Genomic DNA, 25,194 nt, shown 5'->3' with positions numbered 1-25,194 from the left:
CATGCATATCAGCTGCAAGGGTCATCTCAGCTGTTTTAGATTGGTGCTACCTGAAGTTATATCAACCGTTGGCGGCGCTGCATCAAGACAACGAGTTCGGTGCACAGATACCAGTAGTGACCGGGACCTTAATTTCGCCTCGTTGTTTTCTTCCCACGTTTGTTTTCTTGAGATATTCAATATCTTGACAGTTAAAAAATTTTTATGCAGAGTGTATCCTATTCATCTTTAAATGCGCAATGCTTGTGAATAAGCTGACGCCGGCAATTGACTCACCGATCAACCACCGCCAAGGCATTCGGGGCGTAGCCCCAGTCTCCAATCACATTGATTTCAGATAGGATGTCGACCGCGACTAAAAAGTCAACCGCATAAATGACATGCACGGCCTGGAGCGATGGTTGAGCGCCAAGGTAGTTTTGCTGATTTGCCTATAGGCTTGTTTTTCTTCTTCTTTTCGTCTCACCCCTGTTCCTTTCCCCCAGGGTCTTCTAGTCTTCATTCTCTGCTCCCGACTAGCATTCGGAGTGAATCTTAGCCCGTAGATTCTTGGATCCCAAATAGGTTGGCGTTGGCTAGTTTTGCAATTACTCGAAGAGAAAAGAAAGTACGGCAATGCAAAATCAAACGAGGGGGTCTGATCAATCTCCGAGTTGAGCAATCATCACCTTGGTCTTTGCTGGCAAATCTCAGATCGAAATATCAATCGTGCGTCTGAATAAGTGGCGCAGGGTCAAAGGCTATGCCTGTCACTCACATTTCTAGTTGTGTGCGTGATACTGAGTGTTCCCCGAATGCAGCATAATCTGTACATAGGTAGGTAGTAGATATGTACCTACCCGGGTATGTCCTACTTTGTACATGAAACGAGACTTAGTTGAATAATACAAACTTTTCCTGCGTGTAATCAATTAGATGTTGAAAAGAATTAAATCCAATACGGCGACCCGTATGTAAAGTATCTTGAGTTATGGACTACTCAAATAGTATGTATATAAGTTGTTGCATTCTAACACACAAGTCATATACTAGTAGGAGTAACTACCTAACCTAGTAGGTTAGGTACCTAAGGTTAGGTAACTTGTGGCTCCACCTGTTGTGGCTGATGATGATGATGATTATGAGGTCATTGACGAGCAAGCGCGCAACACAGCTTCCACAAGTTTGGAACAATTGCACAAGCAACTAGTAAACTTCTATATTCTTTGCAATGTCATCAGCAGAGTGTTAAGAAGTCACACTTGTCCCAGATCAATGTCTTGTTACAATTTAGTATAACTTGATGAAATCATTTCTCAATTGCCCGACCGTCTGACAGATTGCAGCCCCCAAGGATAGGTAAACCTAGTAGCTATCATAATGGCAGGCGATGGGAGCCGGCCCCGAGGCCTTCGCTGGCGCTCCAGTACCGTCTTCATCATTTCCACTGTTGCACTCGGCCTCTTTACAGATCTTTTCCTCTACGGCCTTGTCGTGCCGGTGCTCCCCTTTATGCTTTCCGATCGTCTCTCTATACCGGAAAATGAGATTCAATCCTATGTTTCCGGACTGCTAGCCGTGTACGCTGGAGTGCAGCTCCTGTGTTCCGTCCCCGTCGGCTGGATTGCCGATCGCGCCCCGTCGAGACAGCTGCCGTTTCTGTGCGGGCTCGTGGCCTTGCTCGCCGGCACAGTCATGCTTGCTCTAGGACGGAGCATTGCCGTACTGATTCTTGCGAGGGCACTGCAAGGTATGAGTGCCACGGTGGTCTGGACTATTGGTCTCGCCATGGTGCTTGACACTGTGGGCACGGAAAACCTCGGCAAGACCATGGGCGTGGTAAGCCTATAAAGATTCATGTTTCAACAAGAGAAGAGAAAAGACTCACTCACACTCCCATGACAGATATTCTCGACCATTTCCGTTGGTGAGCTGGTGGCTCCCGTCCTCGGCGGCGTCTTGTACGACAAGACAGGTTATGGTGGCGTGTTTGGGCTCGCTGTCGGTATCATCGGCATTGACTTTGTAATGAGGTTGTTTCTCATTGAGAAAAAGACGGCAGCAAAGTACGACAACTCACTTCTTGCAAACGGCGCAGTCAATGCCCGCGAGCATGACCACGGGCATGGCACGAATGGCGACGATGACATAGGCCCAGGCGAACAAGATGCACTGCTTCCTGGCAAGGTGGACGAAGCTTACAAGATCAAGCACGAACCGAGCGAGTTGGTGCGATCCATTCCCATTCTCTATTGCCTGCGTAACCCCCGGCTGGTCATGGCGTTGGTACTGTCCTTGGTCCAAGCAACATTACTTGCTGTCTTTGATGCAACGGTCCCTACCGAGGCGCAAACACTATTCGGCTTCAACTCGCTGAAAGCAGGCCTGCTATTCATTGCGCTCGACATTCCTTATCTGGTTCTGGGCCCTATCGCCGGATGGGCAGTGGACAAGTATGGCACGAAACCTGCCGCAGTCTTTGGATTCGCCTGGCTCGTTCCTATGCTCGTCTTGTTGCGCCTCCCGACAGAGGGCCTGGAGAGCGGCAGGACCAACATTATCATCTACTGTGCAATGTTGGCATTGAACGGTGTTGGCCTGGCAGTCATAGGTTCGCCCAGCTTTGTCGAGGCCAGCGAGGTGGTTCAGAAGTACGACAAGGCAAATCCAGAGTTCTTTGGCGCCAATGGCCCTTATGCGCAGCTGTACGGGTTCAGCTCCATGTTCTTCTGCGCGGGACTCACGTTGGGGCCAATCGTCGGCGGTGCACTCAAGGATTCAATCGGCTACGGGAATGCAAATGCCGTGTTCGCGGCAGTATCGGCAATTGCAGCCGTGCTTTCATACCTTGTTATTGGCGGAAAGCCAAAGATGCTGCTAAGACGTTGAAAGAACACATTGGCTGATGTGTGTGTCGAGTTGAATCCCGCCTTAGGCATTTGACCGAAACCTACCCATACTTAAACGCGTCCTATTGGCAATACTTCTTCCAGACTCGATCTCAAGTGCGAAGACGAATACGACAGCTGCCATGTCGCTTGCTGCTGTTCGCCACTGGCCTTCCCAGCCGCCAGTCGCTTGGTGCATATAGGCATTGACGTCCATTTGAGAGTTACTCGGTTCTAGTGAACAGTCGTCCCAGCACTCAACCCAGGGTCCAGACGGGTGACGCATCAGAGGACGTCTCAGCTGTTTGTAGAGCTAGGATCGTGGCGTCTGGGTATGAGAGATGTTAGTGGAAGTCGTCACTCTATCGACTAAATCTAGACGAGAGAAGGGACAATGGGGGAGGAGATTCTGTCGTCTGATGAGTGAATGAGCAGTATGAAACAGAGAGGAACACTGGATGAGGGGTTCCTTCTTTGCGTAGATTGTCTAACACGCACAAGTGTCTGCCACGGACCGTCCCTTCTTCGTGACCAATCCCAATGACATCACTGACTGTAGCAGCGGATTGATGTGCATCGTTGTTTTGTATTCGATGGTCCCTTTGTTCCCATTCTTCCTCCTCTTCTTCATCATCGTCATCATCAACTATCGCTCTTGATTATTGTTACTGTGTTTTGACACCTCTCGGTGCCCACTGTTAGAAACACGCTGCTTTCTTCCCCCCCGTCTCAGATCCTTCACGATTATCAACATCCCGTATCAAAAATAATTATTCCATCCACCAACGACAACGACAGTTGCATCGCCACCATGGTAGCTTACGCCAACCTCCTGGTATTGTTGGTTTCTGGGGTCGCTGTGACTGCAAACCCGCTTCTTTCCAAACGTCCACTCGGGGCAAATCAGAGTGTAAAACACCCAATGAGTAGTCGTCGGACGTGTGTTTCCTCTCAAATGCCATGTATACTGGTTTTGACACGTGCTGATTCTATCTACAGTTCTGAGAGGGCCGCCCTCGTACCAAATGGTGGTCTGCTGCCCGAGACCTCTCTATATATCGCATACAAATACTGACGTTTAATAGAAATCATCAGCGTCTTGTCGAGCGTCTTTCCTCAGCCCCCGCCATGGATCCATAGCGTCTGGACCAATGTACAAGAACCTACCCTGAATTTGAATGGATGCATGTCCTCAGGAGCTTTGCAAGCAAACACAACGCTGAGTGACCCGAATGTGCCTTCTCGCAACGATCCAAAATGGACCGAGGTATTCCGATTCGAGGCCACGGGTCTCATTCAGACCTCAGTGTCCGGTGATGTTTGCTTTGACATCCAGCTTTCAAACCTGCGCGAAGAGGCTCCTCCGCCCATGGCACCTCGCAGGGATTAATTCTCAGGGACCTGGAAGAGACGAAGTATTTGGCGGAAACAGACATGAAATTGGGCCCAGCTGGTAAGCTGTTCCCTGCACATGTGGCTCCTTCCTGTCCCGAGCTGTGCTGATATAACTATCCTAGCGGCAAAATTCATGTGATGTTATCAGTCCGAGGAGCACACAGGATTGGCAATAAAATCCCCGCGTGGTGAATCATATCGATGCCCACGTTTATCGACATCCATGGGCTACCACACCATGACCGGAGAACCCTGGCCGCTCAGAGATTAGTCTAATGAGGCTGACTTGTAGCGCCAATCCTACAAGCCACCATTCTACCTACAATACCTGGCTGGTCTGCATGGGTATCTGCATAGGCTTTCCGGAGCTGGCATAGAGCCACACGCTTGCGCTTGTGTTTGGGATTTTCCTAGATAAACAGAGATAGACAATATTGATTTCATTCTCTAAAATCATCTTGTCGAGTCGTGTGATTTATAATGAACCCTCTCGAGTAAGTTGTCCAATGTCCTCGGTGTGCGCTGCTGCTTAATGGTGGTGCGGATAGTCCAAGTATAGAGTTTCGGCGCCCCGTGTCTAGACCTGCTAGCATGGCTGCTACTGGTCTTGTGGCTGCCCGCGGCATTGTTATCGATCTCGGGAATCGACTGTGAACAGGGACGGAACATTCCAAAACTGAAGGATATCGCTGAAGATCCGGGATCACCCAACCGAGCGGCAAGGATTTATTAGAATTATGACAAGCATCAGACCACGTTTTCTGCCCTTCCAGGCGGTGCCCGAATGTTGTCGACCGAGTCGAGCCCTGCATGCCACCACCCGTAGGATATTCAAACAATGGCGATCTTTGCTCCTAGCAACTCCATGAGAATCCACTGTGTAGAGTGGACAAGGTGATGCAACGGACCATTTGTGACTCTGTTGCAAGTATATAGGACTTGATCTCTCAAGAGATCCTTCTGGCAGGTGGAGCAAACAAGAGCGATTCCGACAACGCCGGGCAGCCCCGGAAAGTTATATTGACCTCGCCAGACACGAACAATTTCGGCCGCACAATCTCTAGAGACAGGCACACCCGAAAGACTAGAGTATCGGTTTAATTCCTTCTTTCTGTACATGGGAGACCTACCTAGGCTCGGGCCCTGACCCTGAAGGGTCATCTTTTCGAGGGAGTAGTAACGCGGTGGTGAGTGCAAAACAAAATGAGACGGCTCAACCCCTAATAATCGCTTGCAGGAAGGGCATTTTCATCTGTACATAGCTTCCCCGTAATGAGCCTACTCCAAAAGTGCTACGTATCGACCTACTGACGCAAGGTTTCCGGGTGGCTTTCCGACAGGAACGCGTCGCTTTGGCGTGGCCCCCCTACAAGTTAGTAGGTCTATCTGCTTGTCTGGTGTGGGCAAGTGGTTGCAGGCTGTATACGTAGTTGTTTGACGGTGCTGCGACTAACGATACTGCGCCAAACTGTACCGGGAAGAGCCACAACGGGATAAATGGTATACACGATCGATCGAAGCGGAATATCCACGTCTCTGCACCACGCGTTCTTCTCTCCGTCTCTGAAAACATCGCTCAACACTAAGCGTGTGCTGGTTTGGCCAGTGGCAAAGGCCAATCGTTGGGCAACTTGGCAAATCAAGGATCCCGGCACGAGTCATTTGCCCTGGTCGATTTCCAGGCCCAAAGATATCAATGGCTACTTGGAGTTTGCGCCGGCGCGCAGACTACGGATCACTACGCATGCAAATAGGTTACTTACGAAGGTTTGCAGGCCAGGAAAAAAAAAAGCTCCACAACGGCGGCTGACTTTCGGATATCCTACATAGTATGGTGTATGGCGGGATCAGTGGGGGGAAGGTTTTCCGTGATTGCGCCAATACCAGCGAGCGAGCGACTTCGAGACGGTCGCCATTTTGGTTAGCTGACAACTTGGACCAGTTCCCGATAACCGATGATGGCAGTTCTCAACGGTGATCGTCGCCAAAACGGAAGAACAATTAAGCCCGCAACTGCTAGTGTAATGTGGTTAAATCAGAGCAGAGAGGGAGAGGCTTTGCATCCATGACGCACTACATTATTATGGCTTTGTACTACATTAAACTCATTGCACTGGCCTTCAGTAAATGTCCTAACTAAGATGTACGAGAGAGAAATATATACATGAGTAGCAAGACATTGAACATGGCTATACACAAGCCTTGGGCCACCCCACCCCTGACTTGTCCCGCAGCCGAAGCAGGTCTGGCCTGGGTATATGGGGGTGGTATACTAACCGAATCGCGGCCCGGGTGCCTCAGCCTTTGACCGGGGGAAAAGAGGAAAGTAAGGCCGAGCCTATTGCCAGCACAACTCCTAGACCTCTCTTGGCAGATCTACTTACCAGGAGTTGGGATCGGGAGGCTTAACGATATGCATGCATGCATGGCAGAGAGACCCTGGTGCATGTCAGTCCACGACGCCGTGTCGGTGGCACACTTGTCGTCAAACCTTATGAGTTGCGACCCCAGAATACTGGAATAGGAGAGATCATCGAGCGGTCCACCATGCTCCGCTTGTCTGCCCTGTCTCGATAAACCAATTGTACTTATGCGCCTTCATGGAGACTTGAAACTTTTTTTTTCTCTCTTTCCTCTTTTGCTCTGCTTTCCTCTCTTGTTGTCTGCAACACAAGTTGCCATCTTGCTGAGGCAGCCGTTGAATCCAGTGTCCCGGACACGCAGCAGCCATGTCAGCCTTAGCAGCGGAGTCTGTAAGTAACTCATTTGTCACTTCTTACCTGATGGTGCTATGACATGGACAACCTTATTTGGAGAATACTACTCAAAACAGTACTTGCTAACACACGTTGCTCCAGTGGACTTGGTACGCGATATCATGGGTAGTCGTGATTGCAAGAACGTAAGAAAACATCTCCTCATGGACTGGCTAGTGTGGCTATTGAGCCATTTCCCAGTACAGTGATGAGGCATAAAGAACTAACTCTTATTGTGTTTAGGATATCCCGAAGGCTCCTTCATGGATCCTTTAAAAAGGTCCAGGCCGATGATATCCTTATGCTCGTGGCTATGGTATGAGAAACACTTGCCTTGGTCGTATCTAGTGATGGGATCGCTAACACGCAACACCACTTAGGTTACCGATACTGTACTCATCGTGTGCATGAACATCTTGGCCAAGACTAATACGAATCTGATCGACCCTGCTCATCCAGCAGACCTCACACCTCAGGATATTTCCGAGCGTACATATGGCTCGAAATTGGTTCTAGTCGTGGAGCAGATGCAGATTGTTACCGTGTGGCTGGTCAAGTGCTGTCTCTTGATCATGTATGCACGATTGACGTAAGTTCAATGACCTTGGCTGCCGCCGCATCAGTCCATGTTAGAGTACATTGTTGACGGACGTCTTTTGGCAGCATGAGTTTGAAACAAAACATTGCCGTCAAGTTCGTAGCAGCTTATGTTGCTTTTGGGTTCGTGTTGATGGAGGTTCTCTACTTGGCAGTTTGGTGTCGGCCTTTTACAGAATACTGGGCAGTTCCAACGGACAACAGTAAGTCTAGTGCACAGTTGGCGATGGCCTCGTCTGTATACTAACTGAGACATCCTCTAGTTCAATGCTCGGCCGCCACAAACCATTTGATCACCAATGCTGTGTTGAATATCACATCCGACGTCATGATTATCTGCATTCCGATGCCGGTCTTCCTCGCAGTTAAGCTTCCAGTGAAGAGGAAGGCCATCCTTGTCGGTGTTTTTGCATTGGGCGTTTTCACAGTACGTTCAACCTCTTTCGGAATCCCCTTACTATTCAACTGACACGATGTTAGATTCTCTCTGCCATTCTGAACAAGTATTACAGCTTCAACCAGCCTTTTGGCGACCAGTGGACCTTTTGGTACATCCGCGAGTCGTCGACGGCTATCATCACGGCCAATTTGCCATTTACATGGACTCTACTACAGAATACCTTCAACCTCAAGTCCTTTAATGGCAAGTCATCAGGTGCCCGCACTAGCGAAGCGCAATCTCGGTTCCGATCAGGCTACGGAAGGGGGACGAATCATCTCACGACAATTACCAGAGGTAACCCTGGTATCGAGCTTGGCTCTTGCAACAGCCAGGAGCAGATCAACGATGCTTTCGGCACACAGCTGAAGATATACCAGCAGACAGAGGTACACGTCAGCACCCACGATGTAGAAAAGGGAGCCTTGGAAACAACAAATGCAGTATCACCGGGCGTCTATCCCGGTGGTGCTTCCGACTCTGACACATCATCACATGAGTCGGAGGTCGGAGTAGTGTCAGGTCGTCCGAGGCCTTGAGTGTGAAGGAGAAAGAAAAAGAAAATAAAGTAGAAAAGCTAATCAGCACAATTTAATCCTTTTTGTCAAAGAAAAAAAGAAACCAATACCACCACGCGACGCTGCCCCCATTTACAGAATATCTGATATATAAACGACCGAATTTAATCAGACTATGTCACACTATTAAACAAAAGGCAGTGTGGGGAGGCAGCCGTTATGCTACAACATCGCCCGCCATATTCGTCGCCATCAGACTGCTCTCGACATGTGAGGCAGTTTCTTATTTTCATTTCCCTCCAAACGCCACTTATTCGACGCAGGAACAATGGATTAACTATCGCTACATGGGTGCTACGCTCAAGTGATGTCTTGATTCGCAGAAAGAATGTCGCAATCTTTGTCTTTCAGGAGAACGCTCTGACGAGCAGCCAGACATTGACAAAGAGAAGTGTCCGATTCTGATATTGATACCTCTTTCAAGGGGACCAGATATAGATACCTTTGTCTCTGCTCGTAGAAAAGTCGAGGCTTTGCGGGAGCTTGATCTTAAGATTCTTCCCTGGCTCATCAAATTCATCGAAAAGGGACTTATACGCTGTTGTCATTGCAACTCTATTCGAACCAAACCAAAAGCCACAATATTTAAGATGGCCTGGAAATTGATCACGGCATTGCTGCTCGTCCCGAATGTCCTGGCAGTCCCAGCACCCGATGGCTCTCTCTGTGTCAAGACTGTGCCTGAGAATTGTACCTTGACGTTTATTGGAGACATTGGCAGTGCAAAAACCTGTAACGTCTCCCCGCCCCATCCTTCCTCCTCCTTCTGTATCCAAGATTTGGTTGATGGTTTTTTTTTTCTTGGCCCAAATGTATGACTGACACTACGAGTTAGACGGCCAGCAGAAATCCTGGTGGAGAATTGCGCAAATCTATGACAACACTTGCAAGCTTATTGGCAGCCGAGAGAGACGGGAGCCCACCTTCGAGGCTCTGACTGGGATCGTACCCTTTTCCATTGACAGCGCTCTACGCTGGACGACGGATGTGAAGCGCCTCAACTTCTATGGCGACTACAACTCGATCAGCTTCCGGTACGGTGCTTACAGCTACGACGGTGCCTTTGACTGCCTGCTGATCGGCGATTATCTGAGCGACAAGGCAGGAGCCAAGAACAATGTCTGCAGACATCAGTTCCCATGCAAATAGGATAACCTTCAGATCAAAGTCTCGACGTTTCGAATCATGCCTATGACATGGTCCAGCACGATGTCGGAAAACAACCATCGGGGGAGTGCGTAAAATGTAGGGCAAGTTGATTGAGTAGACGAGGAAACAAAGATTAGTACCGAAAAAATAATGAGACAAACTCTTTCCTCAATTGCTGATTCGATTCATCTGTCTGTGAAGAGTTGCATGAAGTTCTACTACGAGACTTTTTCTCTCTGAATGAACTCGCCAAATGCACCTCACGATGTTGAACATGACGAAAGACACGACAATAATAATAAGGAGATTAAAAAAATATCAGGATACTTGGTTTGGCAATCTGAGGTTGAAGCCCATTATTTATTACTGCTCTTTCCTCGTTTGGGGAAAATAGATGATACGTTCCTAGTAATGCTTCAAACTGTGTCTGGACCGCGGGTTTGCAAACACTGTGACAAGGATGCAAACATAATCCATGAATTGCTTTGCAATTTGCAAAGATCTCCAAAGTGCAAGCAAGAAAGAGTGCGGCATAGTGACACAAAATGCCGATATAGAGAGAGCATGAAATCCATAGTCAATCGCTGAAAGGCACGATCAGAGAGCACCGACAACCCTTGTGGCTTTTCGTGCACCCTGCGGAGAAATTGTCGATTTAGAAGGACTCGGCAGCCTCATCCTCCTCACCATCTCCCTCTCCCTCTTGGTCGACTTCCTCCTCGACGGCCTTGGCCTTCTTCGGGGCGGCGCGCTTCTTGGCCGCAGTAGGAGCTTTGGCCTGATCGTTCTGAGCCTTCTTGGGAGCACGGCGCTTCTTAGCGGGGACTGGAGAGGCAATGACGGCCTCTTCCTCGTCCTCATTGCCGGATCCCTTCAGGGCAGAGTCCTCCTCAGCATCCTGGGCCTTCTTAGTGGCACGAGGCTTCTTGGAGGTTGCAGCAGGGGCCTCATCAGCCTTTGTCTTGCGCTTGCGGGCACTCTGTTGATGGCAGTCAGTAAACATTTTGATATGCGCAGGCTTGGGGAACATCCCATGGGTGAAATGGACGCGACGACAGACGAAGTAGCGACCAGACGGAGTAGTGATCAGACGACGTTGCGTTTGAGAAGAAGAAGAGAACGAGATTAATTTTTGATTACTCACCTGAACGGGAATGTCGAGGCCATCCTCGCCAGCCATCTCGAGGATGCGCTTCTTGAGAGGGTTCCAGTTGGATCGGGCACTGTTGGCGTTGGCGAAACCGCTGTACTTGATGAACTTCTCAAAGTCCATCTGTGGCACAGGAAGAGAGTGTTAGAGTTGTACTGTAATTTTGGGATAGACATTGAGAGACCAGTGATGGGCGCTCCAGGATAACGCTGGTTGAGCAGATACTGGCAGGACTCGTCAAGCAACAGCCTGCGCGAGCCGCGCGTTCTCTCTTTCTTCTCGGTCCACGCTGTGACAGATGAAAAGCCAAACATACCTTGTGCTCCTCCTGGGAAACAAATGCAGCAACCAGAATCTCAGTCTCTCGTGGAGTGAGAACAGAAGGCTTGTCGTTCTTGGCAGCCATATTGACGTGATGACTGGTGCTGATCGGAAAGGCTGAAGGTTCAAAAGACTTGGATGGGTTGGATGCTATCGAGACCCAGAGAAGGAATGATGGATTAAAGATGGTTGTTTTTATTATTGAAGGAAAGAAAGCTTCAACGTCCAAAGAAATTGAGAGGCGAGTTTGGGATGGGGAATCACCTAGGTAGTGGTTGAGAAGTAAGTGAGTGTTGGCGCGCTTTTTTGGGCAACAACAGCTGGTTTTTCTTCCAAAACTAGTCGCACAACAACGGCGAGTGATTGAGTGGGCGAAACAATCACTGCTCATTCGTTCTTTTCATCATTGTTGTTGTCAAAATTGCTCTTAAATCGTCCACAGATATTCTCCGTTTGTCATTCAGTGTTTCATATCATTACTGGAAACTGCGTCAACTCTATCGCGCGCGCACGTGAGAAAATTAACTCGGGCCAGGGAATCGATGCCATGATTTTCTTTTTCTTTTTCTTTTTTTTTTTGGGGGGGGAGGGGGGCAATTGGTACAATGTCCAACGATTGGGATGCATCATAGCCAACATGTTTGTAGCAAGGAGCTCTTAAGTAATATCTGCGATGTACTTGACGAGCCGAGTATCTGGTAACAATGATTCCACGCATGTGCCTGTGGGCATCTTGTGTCTCGCGAGCAGATGCTGGCTGAATAACGATGGAAGAAAGTGCTCAGATTTGATCGCCGTCACCTTGTCCAGTTTTCCATTTGGCGTTGTGACTGGCCGAGAGCTTTAGTCTTCTCACAAGTATCTAGAGGCTTGATGATGGCTTCACGCAGAATCACAATTCAGGTTGAGCATTGGCGGATGCCTTGCAACTGTCCAATTCATTTTATGCATGGCCGGTGATTCACTATGCTAGGTTAGAGTATTCCAAGTCAGTGTATAAATTATCCCGGGCCCAAATTGGTTCGGCAGGTTGTTGCTTTTCGCTTCGCCTTGTTACATAGATTACTACTTGGTATTTATCTTTATTGGGGCAATGGAACGTTGAGCGCAGGAATTGCAACCCCATTGATTGGACTGTGGATTTTTCCGTCACTGATCTTTCAACATGTGCATTAGACTCGGAGTCAAAACACGAACTGCTCGCAGCCTTCAGTTGGGGCTACCCCAATTCGAGCCATAATCACTTATCGTAAGTAGCACTACGCGCTCCAATAGCAATTTGGCCTTGATGCTCGCCGCCACGACACATATATAACACGCACAGTGATCGGCATGGGACTACTATTTAAATCACAGGGCGTGGCATCTGGCCCTGCCTGTCCGATTGACTTGGCTTGCTCCTTGTGCATTTGACTTGGTCTATGTTTTGAGCGCGACAACGTTGTTCAGTCATGCCATCGCAAGTGCGCCTCGGAACCCTATGCCTTCTTGGCATCATATCCCCCATCATCCTTGCAGACGACCTCGGTCTAGATAGTGGATATGTCTCCTTCAACACGGCCAATCTTCATGCAAAAATAGTGGTTGAGTCGCAGGTTCTGGTATCATTGACTCCCGCCAACGACGACTTTGATTTCCTCCCCTTTGACTACCTGAGCCGAAGGGCATCAAATGGACAGTACCATTGGGGTGATATCACGTACCGCTATCGTGAGCAAGGCAGCAGCGCCGCATGGCAGGACGGAGATTCTGCCGCCAGTCGGCAGCCCGTCACCGCCATCACCAATGTCACTTCGCAATTGGCACCGACACTGCCCACAGGGCCACTGAATATTACTCGGCAATGGATCGACGTGGACGGAGACTTGGGCCTACAGTTCACTCTGCAAAACTCGGGTTCCGTGTCTCTGGAGCTCGGCGGACTTGGGTTCCCGGCCGAGTTCAACAGCATATTCACCGGTCGTGACGCCAGTACCATGTTGGCGGAATGCTCTCTGTCTGATCCCTACATTGGCCTCGACGCTGGTTACATACGTGTAACGCCAACCTCTGGCACTGGTGCAGCTCTAGTGGTTACGCCGCTTCAGAACACTCCCTTGGAAGCGTATCGCAATCTCAATGAGCCTTACTTCGACGACACAGCTTATGGCAGTCAAACATTCGAAGGTTTCTACGAGTGGCAGGTCTATTCGACCGCTTGGGCCGAGAATGAGTGGGCGGCAGTCGAACCCTGGAACCCAGCATCGTCCGCCACCCTCGAACCTGGCGCCGAGCTGCAGTTTGGCCTACGCTTTTCTGTAGCCCAAGATGGAGCCAGAGGAATCGCCCAAACTGTGGAAAACACGGGAACTCCAGTCGCAAGAAGCGTACCAGGATATATCCTACCTACGGATTTGACGGCGCAACTACTCTTGAAGCACAGCTCTGGTTTGCAGACGATAGAAGCCGAACCGGCTGGTTCCCTGGTGCTGACTCAACTGTCCGAGGGACTATACTCCGTTACACCTTCTAGCTCAACATGGGGTCGTTCGCGACTGACAATCACGTATGCTGATGGTCTTGTTCAGACTGTCCATTACTACTTGGTCAAGTCTGGAACAGAAGCAATCAGCGATCTCGGCACCTTTTCGACGACGGCTCAATGGTTTACCGACATATCTGACCCTTTTGGCCGAGCTCCATCCGTAATGACTTATGATTATGAAGCGAAAGCGGCAAGTTGTCCCCAATGTGGACAACGCATATCAATATACTAACATTGGGTTCCTGATAGATTGTCACGCAAGACCCTCGAGTCTGGATTGCCGGGCTTAGTGACGAGGCCGGTGCTGGATCCTTTCTGGCTGCCACCATGAAGCAATCCATACAACCGAGTGCATCCGAAATCGCCAAGCTTGAAACGTTTGTCGACGGGGTTCTTTGGAAGACGATCCAGACGAGCGACTATGCTGTTCGAAAGAGCATATTCTACTACGAGCCATCATCCGTCGACTATGATTACAGCTCAAGTTTGGACTGGGGCAATTGGTGGTCGTGGAACCGAGATGCTGCTTACAGCATAGATCGTGCTTACGATTACGTCCATGTCTCTGCTGCGTACTGGGCTCTGTATCGCGCCGCTCGATCGTACCCTGATCTGTTCAGCAGCCATGACTATACCTGGTATCTGAACCAGTCGTATAACACGGTGGTGCGAAGCATGCAGACTGACGTTGGCTATAATCAGGTAGGTCTGATGGGGGAGACGGTTTGGGGTGAACTCCTGAATGATTTGGCCCGAGAGGATTGGACTAGTCAGGCAAACACTCTGACGAGCCTGATGAAGTCTCGAGCTTCTCGGTGGAATTCCGAAGAGGTCCCCTACGGGAGCGAGATGGCGTGGGACTCGACGGGTCAGGAAGGTGTATACTACTGGACCAAGTAAGTTCATTCCCCTCATGACTACCTCGCCTACACATCACTGACGTGATGATAGATACTTTGGATACGCCGATTCTGCCCTCAAAACGGTCAATAGCGTGCTGGGATTCATGCCAACGGTTCCCCATTGGGGATGGAACGGGAATGCACGTCGATACTGGGACAATATGTGAGTGCTAGTATTACTTGACTGATGATTAGAAGTAGTGAATGCTGACTAATGCGAACAAGTTACGGCGGTAAACTGCAACGGATTGAGAGGCAGATTCACCACTACGGATCGGGGCTGAATTCCCTGGTCCTTCTCTCGGCCTTTCGCAGCGATCCCACTGACGACTATCTGATTCGTGTGGGATACGGCGGCAACAATGGGCCCTTGTCCAACATCAATCAAGACGGTTTCGGTGCAGCATCCTTCCACTCCTGGCCAGACACGCTCGAATGGGATGGATACAGTGGAGACTACGGACCAAATTTCCTCGCGTTGGCGCTGGGCTCTGGAACCTATGTCGTCGATGATGAGGACCTAGGCCAAGTCGCCTACGGAGGGCTGCTCGAGTCTGACGGGACAACCATTACAGTCGAGACACGCGACCCCGTCAGGAGGCGTGTCTTTATCGGATCTCTGAATGTTTTCGTCACCATTGATGCCGGCATCATTTCTCAATTCAGCTTTGACGAGTCGTCGGGCTCAGTGACACTCACGCTGGCGCAACTCGATGGCGTCCCGGCAGCCGAGAATGCCATTGTCTGGGTCGAGACAACAGCGGGGACGGCCAACTACACAATTGCCGGGGCTGAAGCAGCCAGAGGTGGTTGGCAAATTCCTCTGGATACAAGTTCGCTTTCTGTCACTCTGACTCGATCATAGGGATGGGTTGAACTGCATTGTGTGGCCGGTGATGGGCTGAGTCGAGTAGCGTAACAATATACCCTCCAAACATTACCTTGAATCGAAGTAAACTGGAACTGGGTTGATGATCTCCAACTACTTCTCACTTACAATTACTGAAGCCTGCACATGATTTCTTCTCCGTGGTAGCTCAATCGCAATGCTTTAAAATCATTGTTGAGAGAGTGTAGATACATGTTCGGTATCGGATATTCAAGCGAGAGGCCCAGCTTGGAGACTTTTAATGACGTCGTCATTGATCTATTTTAACCTTACGCTGCATGAGGTTGGTACCTGCAGCTACCCAGAACAAAATAGGGCTAGCAGATACGGTACTGGCCAGTGGTAGGTGACCCAACCTGCCCAGGCACACCTTATTTCCGCGCTATCTCGGGGCGCTATCAGCCATCTCCCACGTCATTGACACGGCATTGCCAATTCCAGGAACCAGGAACCAAACCAGACGGGCGCGTTACATTGCCATTAATTTCTCAATTCTCATAATTTTTTGTGTACAAATCCCTCTCCAAAATCTGTGCAGATCTACTACATACCTCTATGCAGCCCAACTACTAGGTGACTGTGGAAGAAGAAAATGTGGGCAAAGATTGCAGCACCAGGGGTGGTGCTTCTGACTGTAGCAGTATCATCGTCATGGGCAGCCCAGATCCCTCAGATCCCTCTTGTAGGACCCACTCCGGCTCTTGGTACACAAGATCACAGTCAGAACTATTCGTTCGACCCGTTGTTGCATCTACCTGGACTATCTCCCTACTTTGATGTAAGAAAAGGCCCAACTGCGAATTGGATTCAATGGCAGAATATGTTTCCCCTCCCCCCACCCGGCTTGCTTGCTAACGCTTGTTCCACCCCTCACAGGCCGTTGGATTCGGGCTCGAACATTCGGCACCGCTAGGTTGCAAGGTCACAGCAGCCAGCTATCTCGTTCGTCACGCTGCCATCTATGCCAACGACAATGACTATGAGCAGTTCATGGAACCCTTCCTGTCAGCATGGGAGAAGGCAGACAAGAACTGGACGGGGCCGCTCGAGGTGCTGAACGAGTGGAAGTCGCCGTACACTGACCTCGAAAACCAGATGGAGCAGCTGACACCTGCTGGCGCTGACGATTCAACCAAAGTCGCCCAGCACCTGCTCCGCCGGTATCCTGACCTGGTGCCAACGACGAACAAGGTCTTTAGTGATGGAAAAGCCCGGACCCAAGATACAGCAAAGGCCTTCATCAAGGCTTTTCCTCAAAAGGTCGAGTTGAAGAAAATCCACAAGCATGGCGAGCAGCACGCCGTCATACCCCACAAGTCATGCGATGCCTTCACCAAGGCTGCGGGTGACAAGGAGCAAGAAATATTCATGCATCAATATACCCGTGGTATCATTGCGCGCCTACAACCACACGCCGCGTTTGGCCTCAAGCCGAACCAGATTGTAGGACTGCAGCAGCTTTGCGGATATGAGAGCGCCATCACGGGCCAACTGAGCAAGCTGTGTAACATATTCACACCCATGGACTGGCTAGCCTATGAATACCTCTGGGATGTGAAATACTATTACATGGTTGGACCAGGAAATCCGCTCTCGTCTTACCTCGGCTTCCCCTGGCTTAACGTTACGGCTGAGCTCTTCTCTCAGCTCCACGACGTTGACGATGACAAGGTGTCGAGCAAGAGCAAGGCTGACGAGAGCCAGCGGTTCTTTGTCTCTTTCACCCATCGCGAGGTGCCGCCCTTTCTCGCCACGGCACTCGGCATCTTTAACTCGTCTTCGGGGGTTGACGAGGCAATGCCGCTAGACAGAATCAACTTTCCCAGGTCTTGGAAGATGGCTGAGCTCATTCCATTCCTGGGACATATAGGCATTGAAAAGATGACGTGCGGGCCAGAGTCTGGGGCGATTGGGGGCTCCGAGTTCATTCGGGTATTGGCAAACAGCGCACCTCGACCGATTCCTCAATGCCAGAGCGGCCCGGGCGCAAGCTGCGAACTTTTCGAGTTCCAAAGCTTTGCGCTCGAAGGATTGAAAAAATATGGACAGTTTGACAAAGTGTGCGAGAACGGCAAAGACAGCAAGAAGAGGTAGGAGTGATGATGAATGTGTCCACCTTGTTTGCCAGCCGTCCAGCGTGCCTGAGTGCTTACCTGCTTGACTAATTTCTACCTATGTAGGAATGCATGGGGCAATGATTGCAAATGATACCCACGGTAGTAATATAACATGTTAATCGATCCATCAGTTGGTGTGAAATATGTGAAAGAGTTTCACATGTATGAAGTTCCGACCGCCCACTCACTTAGTATCTAAACTCCCTGGCGCTGGAAACTAACTGCTTCGACCGAGGGGGAGGTGGCCCCTGTAATCCTGGAATTTCAAGGTAAGCTCAATCACCTAAGTCTATGGGGGGTTTATTAGTGCGGGCCGATTCTCAACTGCCAAAACTAGCACCTATCAAAGTGGCCTTTCAATTAGGATGAAACAAACCACTTCTTTTTTGTACAATTCAACCGCTGTCAGCCCCGTCTGTGATGGCTTCTCTCGATGCAGCTTCTATCCAATCTTTACTGACTCACTAACTCATCGGAAATTTGCATAATATTTGCTCACAGATCTGGTGTCCTTGTACCAAATCATGCAGACGTATTTCCGCAAAAAGGATTTCTGCTGCCTCCACACCTCTGGCAGCCCCCCCGAACATGTCGCGTTTCATCTGAACTGGCGCGCGGCGATCCGTGGTATCAGGAGGCTACCACCGTCTCAATCCTGAGTCGCATCAACCGGGGCGCAGCAGTCTGATATTGTACCCGTTCTACACAGTACCTATGTCGGTAGGGGCGGAGTAGGAGCAGGAGAAGAAGCAGGTGGAAGGTGGCTTGATTTGATCTTCCGTAGGAAAATCATGTTTATTCGTTTCCTTTCTTTCCCCCCAAATTGATCTAGAAAAGGCCCCGGCAGGTAGGTAGTAAGCTTTCTCTTGGCTAGGTATACTCGTTTCTTTCGGCTGGAAAGGCAATAGGGGACTTTCTATTCTCTCCTTCTTCTCATCACAATTTGCTCTTCACTCGCTCTTTTATTTGATCCATTGACGATATCTCCTTTGATTCGTGAGCCGGTGCTCCGACCTTCTCTCTCTCTATCTCTCCTTCTGGTGCTGTTGTGTTGATTCACAACACCAATCTCTTGCAAACCACCCACATTATCCTTCTCTGTGCTTCGCCTGGTGCCCATTTTAATCTATACGATCATGATTTCTCGGCATGTTGGCGCGGCCGCGGCCGTTCTGCTTATCAATTCTGCAGTTGCTGTAGATCCCATTGTAGCCAAGGTCAGTCATATATCGTCGGTGCTGGTTCGATGCTCCCTCTCCACTCAGCAGGACTAACCCAACCCCTTGGCGAGCAGGGTAAATACTTTTTCAACTCGGCAACCGGCGCACAATTCTTCATCAAAGGTGTCGCCTACCAACAAGGCGTGGGCGTGGGCGGAGAAGTCGAGGATGGAAAGACTTTCACCGACCCTCTCAGTGATTTCGACGGATGCAGCCGCGACATCCCATACCTCCAACAGCTGGGCACAAACTTGGTGAGAGTCTATGCTATCGATAGCACGGCGGATCACACCCAGTGCATGAATGCCTTGGATGAAGCCGGTATCTACGTAATTGCCGACCTGGGGGAGCCGGGCAATTCCATCAACCGCGACGAGCCTCAATGGAACACAGATCTCTATGCACGTTACACGAGCGTCATCGACAACCTGGCCAAGTTTCCAAACACGTTGGGCTTCTTTGCCGGAAACGAAGTCACCAACAACAATACCAACACGCAAGCCTCGGCTTTTGTAAAGGCTGCCGTGCGCGACAGCAAAGCCTATATTACCTCGCAAAGCTTTGATCATTGGATGGGAGTCGGCTATGCGACAAACGATGACGCCGACACTCGCGATAACTTGGCCGACTACTTCAACTGTGGAAATCAGTCAGATGCCGTCGATTTCTGGGGCTACAACATCTATGAGTGGTGTGGCGAGAACACGTTTGAGGCCAGTGGTTATGAGGAACGGACTCAAGCTTTTGAGAACTATTCGGTACCAGCTTTCTTCAGCGAGTACGGATGCAACAACCCCGGTGGCGGTGCTTCTCGAATCTGGCAGGAAACCGGAGTGCTTTACGGTACTCAAATGAACCAGGTCTGGAGCGGCGGCATCGCGTACGAATACTTTGAAGAACAGAATGACTTTGGTAAGTACACAAGCTACGGGATCACCCTTGAGACAAGCCACACGTGCCTCTAACATAGTCTGCAGGGCTTGTCACGGTTGATGGCACAAACGTTCAGACCAGCAAAGACTTTTCTGCGCTGGCTGACCAGATCAAGGCCGTCGGCGACGTACAAACGTCTACAAAGATGAACTCAACCAATGCCGTCGTTGCCAACGAACCCCGTGCTTGCCCAGCGGTAACGGGCGATGGAGGCTGGGCAGCTGCCGAAGCTCTCCCGCCCACCCCGGATGAGGCCGTTTGTAGCCAGATGGTGGCATCTTTGTCCTGTGTGCCGTCCGAGAAGGTCACGACTGACGATATTGGCTCCCTCTTCGGCACTGTCTGTGGCATGGACGCCACGGCTTGCACCGAGATCACTTCGGACGCAACGACTGGTAGCTATGGGGCCTACACCATGTGCAATGCCACGCAACAATTGGCATTTGCTCTCAACCAATACTACGTTAATCAGGGCAAATCGACGTCGGCATGCAATTTCAGTGGCCAGGCCAAGCTGGTCAGCCCCACCGAGGCTGCTCCCGAGGTCACGACTGGTTCGGGAACTTCTGATACCACTACAGGTGCTGATACCAGTACCTCGTCGGGAAGCACTTCGGGAAGCACTTCGAGCAGCGGTTCGAGCAGCGGCTCCAGCAGTAGTTCCGGCAGCAGCACGAGCAGTAAGTCAGGGAGCGGCTCTACCGGTGCGTCTGGCGGTAATGGTACGGCTGCCAGCACCACAAACAACACAAATCAGAATCAGTCAAGTCAAACTGCAGGAGCAAGTCTGCTGACATCGGGCATCGCAGTATACGCGACCGCTTTGCTTTTCGTCGGATTGAACCTGTTTGTGATATAAGAGAAGAATGGGTGGTGTTGGCTTGGACCAAGATACCGATCATGCGCTCCCGTACTCCATCATGTATACTCATCCATGAGAAGCTTGGATTTGCTGGGAAATGACTGTAGAGATGATACTAGCCAAGGTGGCGAGTTATTGGGCTGTTATAGAACTATCTACCAATCTACCTAATGCTACTAAAGGTGTGGTCATTGCGGTCGTAGCTGATGGTGACTTCTTGCCTGCGGACGATTCCATGTCTCTTATCAAGAATGCTCTTCGCGCTGCTACTATCTTCTCTCCAGATATTGTAATGACCATTATCGTCATCGTTGTTGCAGCTGCTTTTCCTCAGCCCTTCGGCGGTCAGAGAGTCCAAGCCTTGCTCCAAATCAGGAGGCCTCGAACCAAGCTTGACAGATCTCGTCCGCTCCTTGGAGATCTGATAACCTCTGTAACCGCTACCGGATCGTTCTTTTGTATCACTTCGATTGTATGAGTAGTAACTCGAAAGTTGTCGTACAAGTGGTCGGAAGATTGGGAGTGAGACACAGACAAGCGTTAGTGTCAGCTCTGTCGAGGTATACATGACGGAATCGGCTGTAGCATCTTATACGAGCATCATGAGTCAGTACCAATGTTCCAAAGGTAGAAGAACATAGAGAAATCGTCTTACAAAGATAATCTGTAGTCTCGGAGAGTACGCCCAGTCCTGCTGTTCGAACAATGCCAAACGCTCCCGCACTCGACAATATTTAGCAAATCGCTGCCAAGTTGACAATAATTGATGAAAACTTACAAGATGCCAAGAGATAGGGAAATAATGATGGTCCATTTTTCTTTCCGTTTCATGTTCAAATCTTTAAGTGCATAATATGGACAGAGGGCGAGGAAAAAGTCCATGGCAGCCGAGAATGCTGGCTATAGTGAGAAGCTTGATAATAGAATGCAACGAGTGAACATATGACTTACAACACATGACGAATGCAATCTTGGTCAAGTTGAGAGGACACGCTTGTATCGTGACCTCTGCATCCCACAGACCTTGAACTGGAAAACATTGGGCAAAACACGACACGGCAAGCAGAATACTGAGAGCCATCATGACCACAATCCATCCCCAGAGAACAGCAATTTGCCTGTCACGAACATTTGTGTCAGCATATTCATAAAGACACGACCAAAAACCTCGATATTTTTTTGGCGCCTCTTACCATTTGTTGGTAATGATGCGCATCAAGAACAAAGCAACGCCTGTCTTGCTGAGGCCCATTGCCAGAGACACCACGAATTGGCCACAAAGCTCGATCAAGGTCGCCATCTTGATATCCTCCGGGTCAAGAACGTCGACATGCTGACCGAATCCGTACAAGGAGCTAATGGTGAACAAAACTGCGAACGCCACCATAAAGACCTGTAGAGTTGTGGTTTCAGGTTTCAGTCCATGACTTTACACTCAAGGAAAGAAAGGTAATCCTAATCACCCACGAAGCCAAGAGAATGATATCGTCGCTGCCAGGATTGTTCTTGAGGATTCGTCGTATGAAATAACGGCCACCAACACAAAGTCCGGAGACAACTGTCTCAATGCAGAGTACGGCGATTGTCGCCGGTCCTTTACCTCCCAGAGGCATGATGAGAACAAGTGATGCGATCAAGAGTCCGAGCTGACCAGATAGCACGGGTAATTTTATTGCAGGATTGTAATTTGTTCCGGACTATTCAAGTTTCCCTGGCCTTCTTTATATCATTGCATCTTTGCGGCATTCTTCTGATGAGCTCTTGTCTACATGTGACCTCACAACCAATAGCAGTTCATTCTCGTGGTCGTCGCCTATACTCAGAGCAGCTGAAAATGCACAATATGTTTAAAGAGACATGTCATGGTAATGCACTTTACTTCGTTTGCTGCGACTGATGAGATATCCAACGACCAGTGTTTGAGTGAAAGAGAAAAAGAATCATTATCGTGGCAAATTGGATCGCCCCCCTGATGACTGATCGTTTTCTCGCATCTTGGGACGGATCTGTTCCCCGACCGGTAAGACCGAAGCGGATGACTATGCATAGCTCTGATGCTTGATGAATGATATGTCGCTTTCCCACCATCCTTAGCGGAGGCTCACCCTTGTCGATTTCTGGCAATCCGGCAAGGGACATATCCGAGCCACGGCCAGTAGAGGTAAGCCCAACGGATATAAACGTCCTGGAACTGCGATAATGTGACTTGTGATAAAGAGGGTGATCGACAAGATAATGGCTTGCTTCGAAACGTTTCTTGCTGCCGAACAAGATTACGGAGCAAATGGCGCTGTGTCTTGGAATCATTGACAATTTGCTCCAGGATTATCGCCAGAAAAAGAAAGGAAAAAGAAAGAAGGCATGGTCAATCCTGACTATAGAGCATTGTGCACGTGGAAGCAGCCGTATATTGGCGGAGGGGTTAGTCCTCCTCCGAGTTTCCAAGCCACGAAGAGTCAAGGACACGCCAACCGATAGAATCTGTATTTCACCAGCAGCGCCGAAGAATTGATATTATACGGTAGCCTCGGGCTATGTCGAGTCTACAGCAGGACTACCAAATGAGTTGTCCAAAAGGTAGTCTGCTAGGATGACTTGAAGCGCGGTAAGAGATTTACTTGCCTAAACGAAACAGTGATCACCGTTACGATCCCAAGAACGACTGGATGAGCGCCAAGGAGTATTGTCTCGATGTGGTACTAATTGATTGCCTTTCTCATGCAAAACGTTACGCTAGGTACCTACATAACCAGGCCGTTAGTTACTGGCTCTTGGCCTTGGAAATACTCCACGATCACCATGGTTTCTGGACAGGGAGAGGTTTCCTGAAACATTTCAAGGTGCTGCCCAAATATTACAGCCTTTAACCCATGAGCATGATTCTTCGTTTTCCGCAATTGCCTAGAACAAAATGACACAAACACGAACCCTCGACCCTAGCTGGCCCCCCACTATAAGCACCGCCAGATCGGCCATGGTCGCATTCTCCAACTATACCTAGGATGACACACCACAATACTAAGGGAATATGGAACCCCGCTGGCTTGAATCTGATACGCACCTGTCGATCCAAGGATGAGAAGATCAGCTCTCTTGGCTCTGAAATGGCCCTTGGCGGTTGGTAACAGGCTCCCTGCCGAGCTCCATATGCCGTAAGCTTCTCCGCTCCCTTGACAAGCTTTATCTAGTATACGAATACTCAACGCATATTCTAGATCCAGGGGACCTGGCGATTCTCTCAAATTAGGAAAGGATCTCTTTTGTCTGATTATCCAACTTCTGCACGGAACTAACTTCTGCACGGAACTTTTTTTCTTTGCTTATGATGAAAAAGAAGTAGACTGCACACCATTCCCCTTCCTTTCCACAGTATTGCATCCGATCAACATCTGCTACAATGCCCAAAGTCGCCGAGTTTCCAGTCTATCCTGTTCTTCAGGGGAAAGTAGCATTGATCACTGGAGGCGCTCAGGGTATGGGCAAAGCGACCGCCCAGGTATTCCTCAAGGCTGGAGCCAAGGTCGTGATTGCTGATGTTCAGGCCGACAAAGGTGAAGCGGCAGCGGCGGAGCTTTCCAAGTTCGGCGACGTGACATTCATCCAGACGGATATCTCAAAGTCTGAGCAAGTTCAAAGCCTCGTCTCCCAGACGGTAGACAAGTACGGCGCATTGGACTGCGCGGTCAACAACGCTGCCTTGACGCCGGACAGCACGCCGCTCATTGACCTCGATGAGGACTACTGGAGCCGGCTTGTTGGCATTAATCTCACGGGGACGGCGCTTTGCTGCAAATACGAAATGAGGGAAATGATCAAGGCAGGGACCAAGGGGTCAATTGTCAATATCGCTTCCATCAATGCATTCAGACCTCAACCCAGAATGCCAGCATACACGTCAACAAAGCATGCCTTGATTGGGCTCACCAAGCACGCTTCATCCGAGGGGGGCCCAAAGGGCATTCGAATCAACGCAATCGCTCCCGGCGCGATCTATGTGAGTTGACTGCTGTTAAATTGCTGTGCTCTTGTGATGTTTCTTGCTAAACGCTCTTTTGTATTTAGTCGGATATGTCAGCTGCCGCCCTAGAGACCATGGGGACCACCGAGGAAGAATTCGCAAAAACTGCGAGTCACTTGCATCGGTTTGGCCAACCACACGAGATAGCACAAGGCTCACTTTGGCTATGCTCAGATGCATCGTCCTTTGTAACAGGCTCTTGCCTCACGATTGATGGTGGTTTCATGGCCATGTAGATAGATGGCCTGCGTACTGGGAAGATTTCACAGCTTATCAATATGGTGTTATTATTTCACACGTAGTGATCCGAGTATATGAAGTAGTATATGTGTCAGAAAATGTTGGTCAACGCAGCCATATCTTTTGATGATGAACCGATTTCTCCTCAGATTGTCAATACAAGACAAGAAGCCCGAGAGTAATGGGCAGAAGAAGCCTCTTGATTGAAAGATTTGGCATATTGACCTGAACATTGAA

At 49.7% G+C, this 25,194-nt stretch overlaps 10 protein-coding genes across 10 annotated transcripts; 8 read left to right on the top strand and 2 right to left on the bottom strand.

Moving 5' to 3' along the window:
* Positions 1 to 1,359: 1,359 nt before the first annotated feature.
* PFICI_03468 (uncharacterized protein) lies at positions 1,360 to 2,868 on the top strand (the record flags this gene model as incomplete). The annotated part of the gene is made up of 2 exons (XM_007832049.1): positions 1,360 to 1,818; positions 1,885 to 2,868. The coding sequence occupies 2 exons, from the start codon at positions 1,360 to 1,362 to the stop codon at positions 2,866 to 2,868; spliced, it is 1,443 nt and encodes a 480-aa protein (XP_007830240.1).
* Positions 2,869 to 4,053: 1,185 nt separating this feature from the next.
* Positions 4,054 to 4,257, top strand: PFICI_03467 (uncharacterized protein; the record flags this gene model as incomplete). Its single annotated transcript, XM_007832048.1, has 1 exon — positions 4,054 to 4,257. One exon carries the CDS (start codon positions 4,054 to 4,056, stop codon positions 4,255 to 4,257), a length of 204 nt encoding a protein of 67 aa, XP_007830239.1.
* A 2,734-nt stretch (positions 4,258 to 6,991) lies between these two features.
* On the top strand, positions 6,992 to 8,593 carry PFICI_03466 (uncharacterized protein; the record flags this gene model as incomplete). Its single annotated transcript, XM_007832047.1, has 7 exons — positions 6,992 to 7,015; positions 7,121 to 7,164; positions 7,262 to 7,334; positions 7,399 to 7,607; positions 7,682 to 7,818; positions 7,879 to 8,042; positions 8,096 to 8,593. The coding sequence occupies 7 exons, from the start codon at positions 6,992 to 6,994 to the stop codon at positions 8,591 to 8,593; spliced, it is 1,149 nt and encodes a 382-aa protein (XP_007830238.1).
* Positions 8,594 to 9,222: 629 nt separating this feature from the next.
* On the top strand, positions 9,223 to 9,781 carry PFICI_03465 (uncharacterized protein; the record flags this gene model as incomplete). Its single annotated transcript, XM_007832046.1, has 2 exons — positions 9,223 to 9,364; positions 9,468 to 9,781. 2 exons carry the CDS (start codon positions 9,223 to 9,225, stop codon positions 9,779 to 9,781), a joined length of 456 nt encoding a protein of 151 aa, XP_007830237.1.
* Positions 9,782 to 10,436: 655 nt separating this feature from the next.
* Positions 10,437 to 11,337, bottom strand: PFICI_03464 (uncharacterized protein; the record flags this gene model as incomplete). The annotated part of the gene is made up of 3 exons (XM_007832045.1): positions 10,437 to 10,760; positions 10,926 to 11,054; positions 11,248 to 11,337. 3 exons carry the CDS (start codon positions 11,335 to 11,337, stop codon positions 10,437 to 10,439), a joined length of 543 nt encoding a protein of 180 aa, XP_007830236.1.
* Positions 11,338 to 12,703: 1,366 nt separating this feature from the next.
* PFICI_03463 (uncharacterized protein) lies at positions 12,704 to 15,543 on the top strand (the record flags this gene model as incomplete). Its single annotated transcript, XM_007832044.1, has 4 exons — positions 12,704 to 13,970; positions 14,039 to 14,672; positions 14,728 to 14,841; positions 14,904 to 15,543. The coding sequence occupies 4 exons, from the start codon at positions 12,704 to 12,706 to the stop codon at positions 15,541 to 15,543; spliced, it is 2,655 nt and encodes an 884-aa protein (XP_007830235.1).
* A 616-nt stretch (positions 15,544 to 16,159) lies between these two features.
* Positions 16,160 to 17,661, top strand: PFICI_03462 (uncharacterized protein; the record flags this gene model as incomplete). Its single annotated transcript, XM_007832043.1, has 2 exons — positions 16,160 to 16,345; positions 16,444 to 17,661. 2 exons carry the CDS (start codon positions 16,160 to 16,162, stop codon positions 17,659 to 17,661), a joined length of 1,404 nt encoding a protein of 467 aa, XP_007830234.1.
* Positions 17,662 to 18,820: 1,159 nt separating this feature from the next.
* Positions 18,821 to 20,696, top strand: PFICI_03461 (uncharacterized protein; the record flags this gene model as incomplete). Its single annotated transcript, XM_007832042.1, has 3 exons — positions 18,821 to 18,901; positions 18,979 to 19,816; positions 19,882 to 20,696. The coding sequence occupies 3 exons, from the start codon at positions 18,821 to 18,823 to the stop codon at positions 20,694 to 20,696; spliced, it is 1,734 nt and encodes a 577-aa protein (XP_007830233.1).
* A 166-nt stretch (positions 20,697 to 20,862) lies between these two features.
* On the bottom strand, positions 20,863 to 22,312 carry PFICI_03460 (uncharacterized protein; the record flags this gene model as incomplete). Its single annotated transcript, XM_007832041.1, has 6 exons — positions 20,863 to 21,278; positions 21,355 to 21,422; positions 21,478 to 21,595; positions 21,651 to 21,817; positions 21,893 to 22,092; positions 22,163 to 22,312. The coding sequence occupies 6 exons, from the start codon at positions 22,310 to 22,312 to the stop codon at positions 20,863 to 20,865; spliced, it is 1,119 nt and encodes a 372-aa protein (XP_007830232.1).
* Positions 22,313 to 24,096: 1,784 nt separating this feature from the next.
* Positions 24,097 to 24,953, top strand: PFICI_03459 (uncharacterized protein; the record flags this gene model as incomplete). Its single annotated transcript, XM_007832040.1, has 2 exons — positions 24,097 to 24,693; positions 24,762 to 24,953. 2 exons carry the CDS (start codon positions 24,097 to 24,099, stop codon positions 24,951 to 24,953), a joined length of 789 nt encoding a protein of 262 aa, XP_007830231.1.
* Between the last annotated feature and the right edge of the window lie 241 nt (positions 24,954 to 25,194).

This window comes from Pestalotiopsis fici (assembly GCF_000516985.1).
Source record: "Pestalotiopsis fici W106-1 unplaced genomic scaffold PFICI_Scf_2, whole genome shotgun sequence".
NCBI lineage: Eukaryota > Fungi > Ascomycota > Sordariomycetes > Amphisphaeriales > Sporocadaceae > Pestalotiopsis > Pestalotiopsis fici.
Note: the sequence above shows the minus strand (reverse complement) of the source record. Positions and strands in the feature narration are given on the sequence as shown.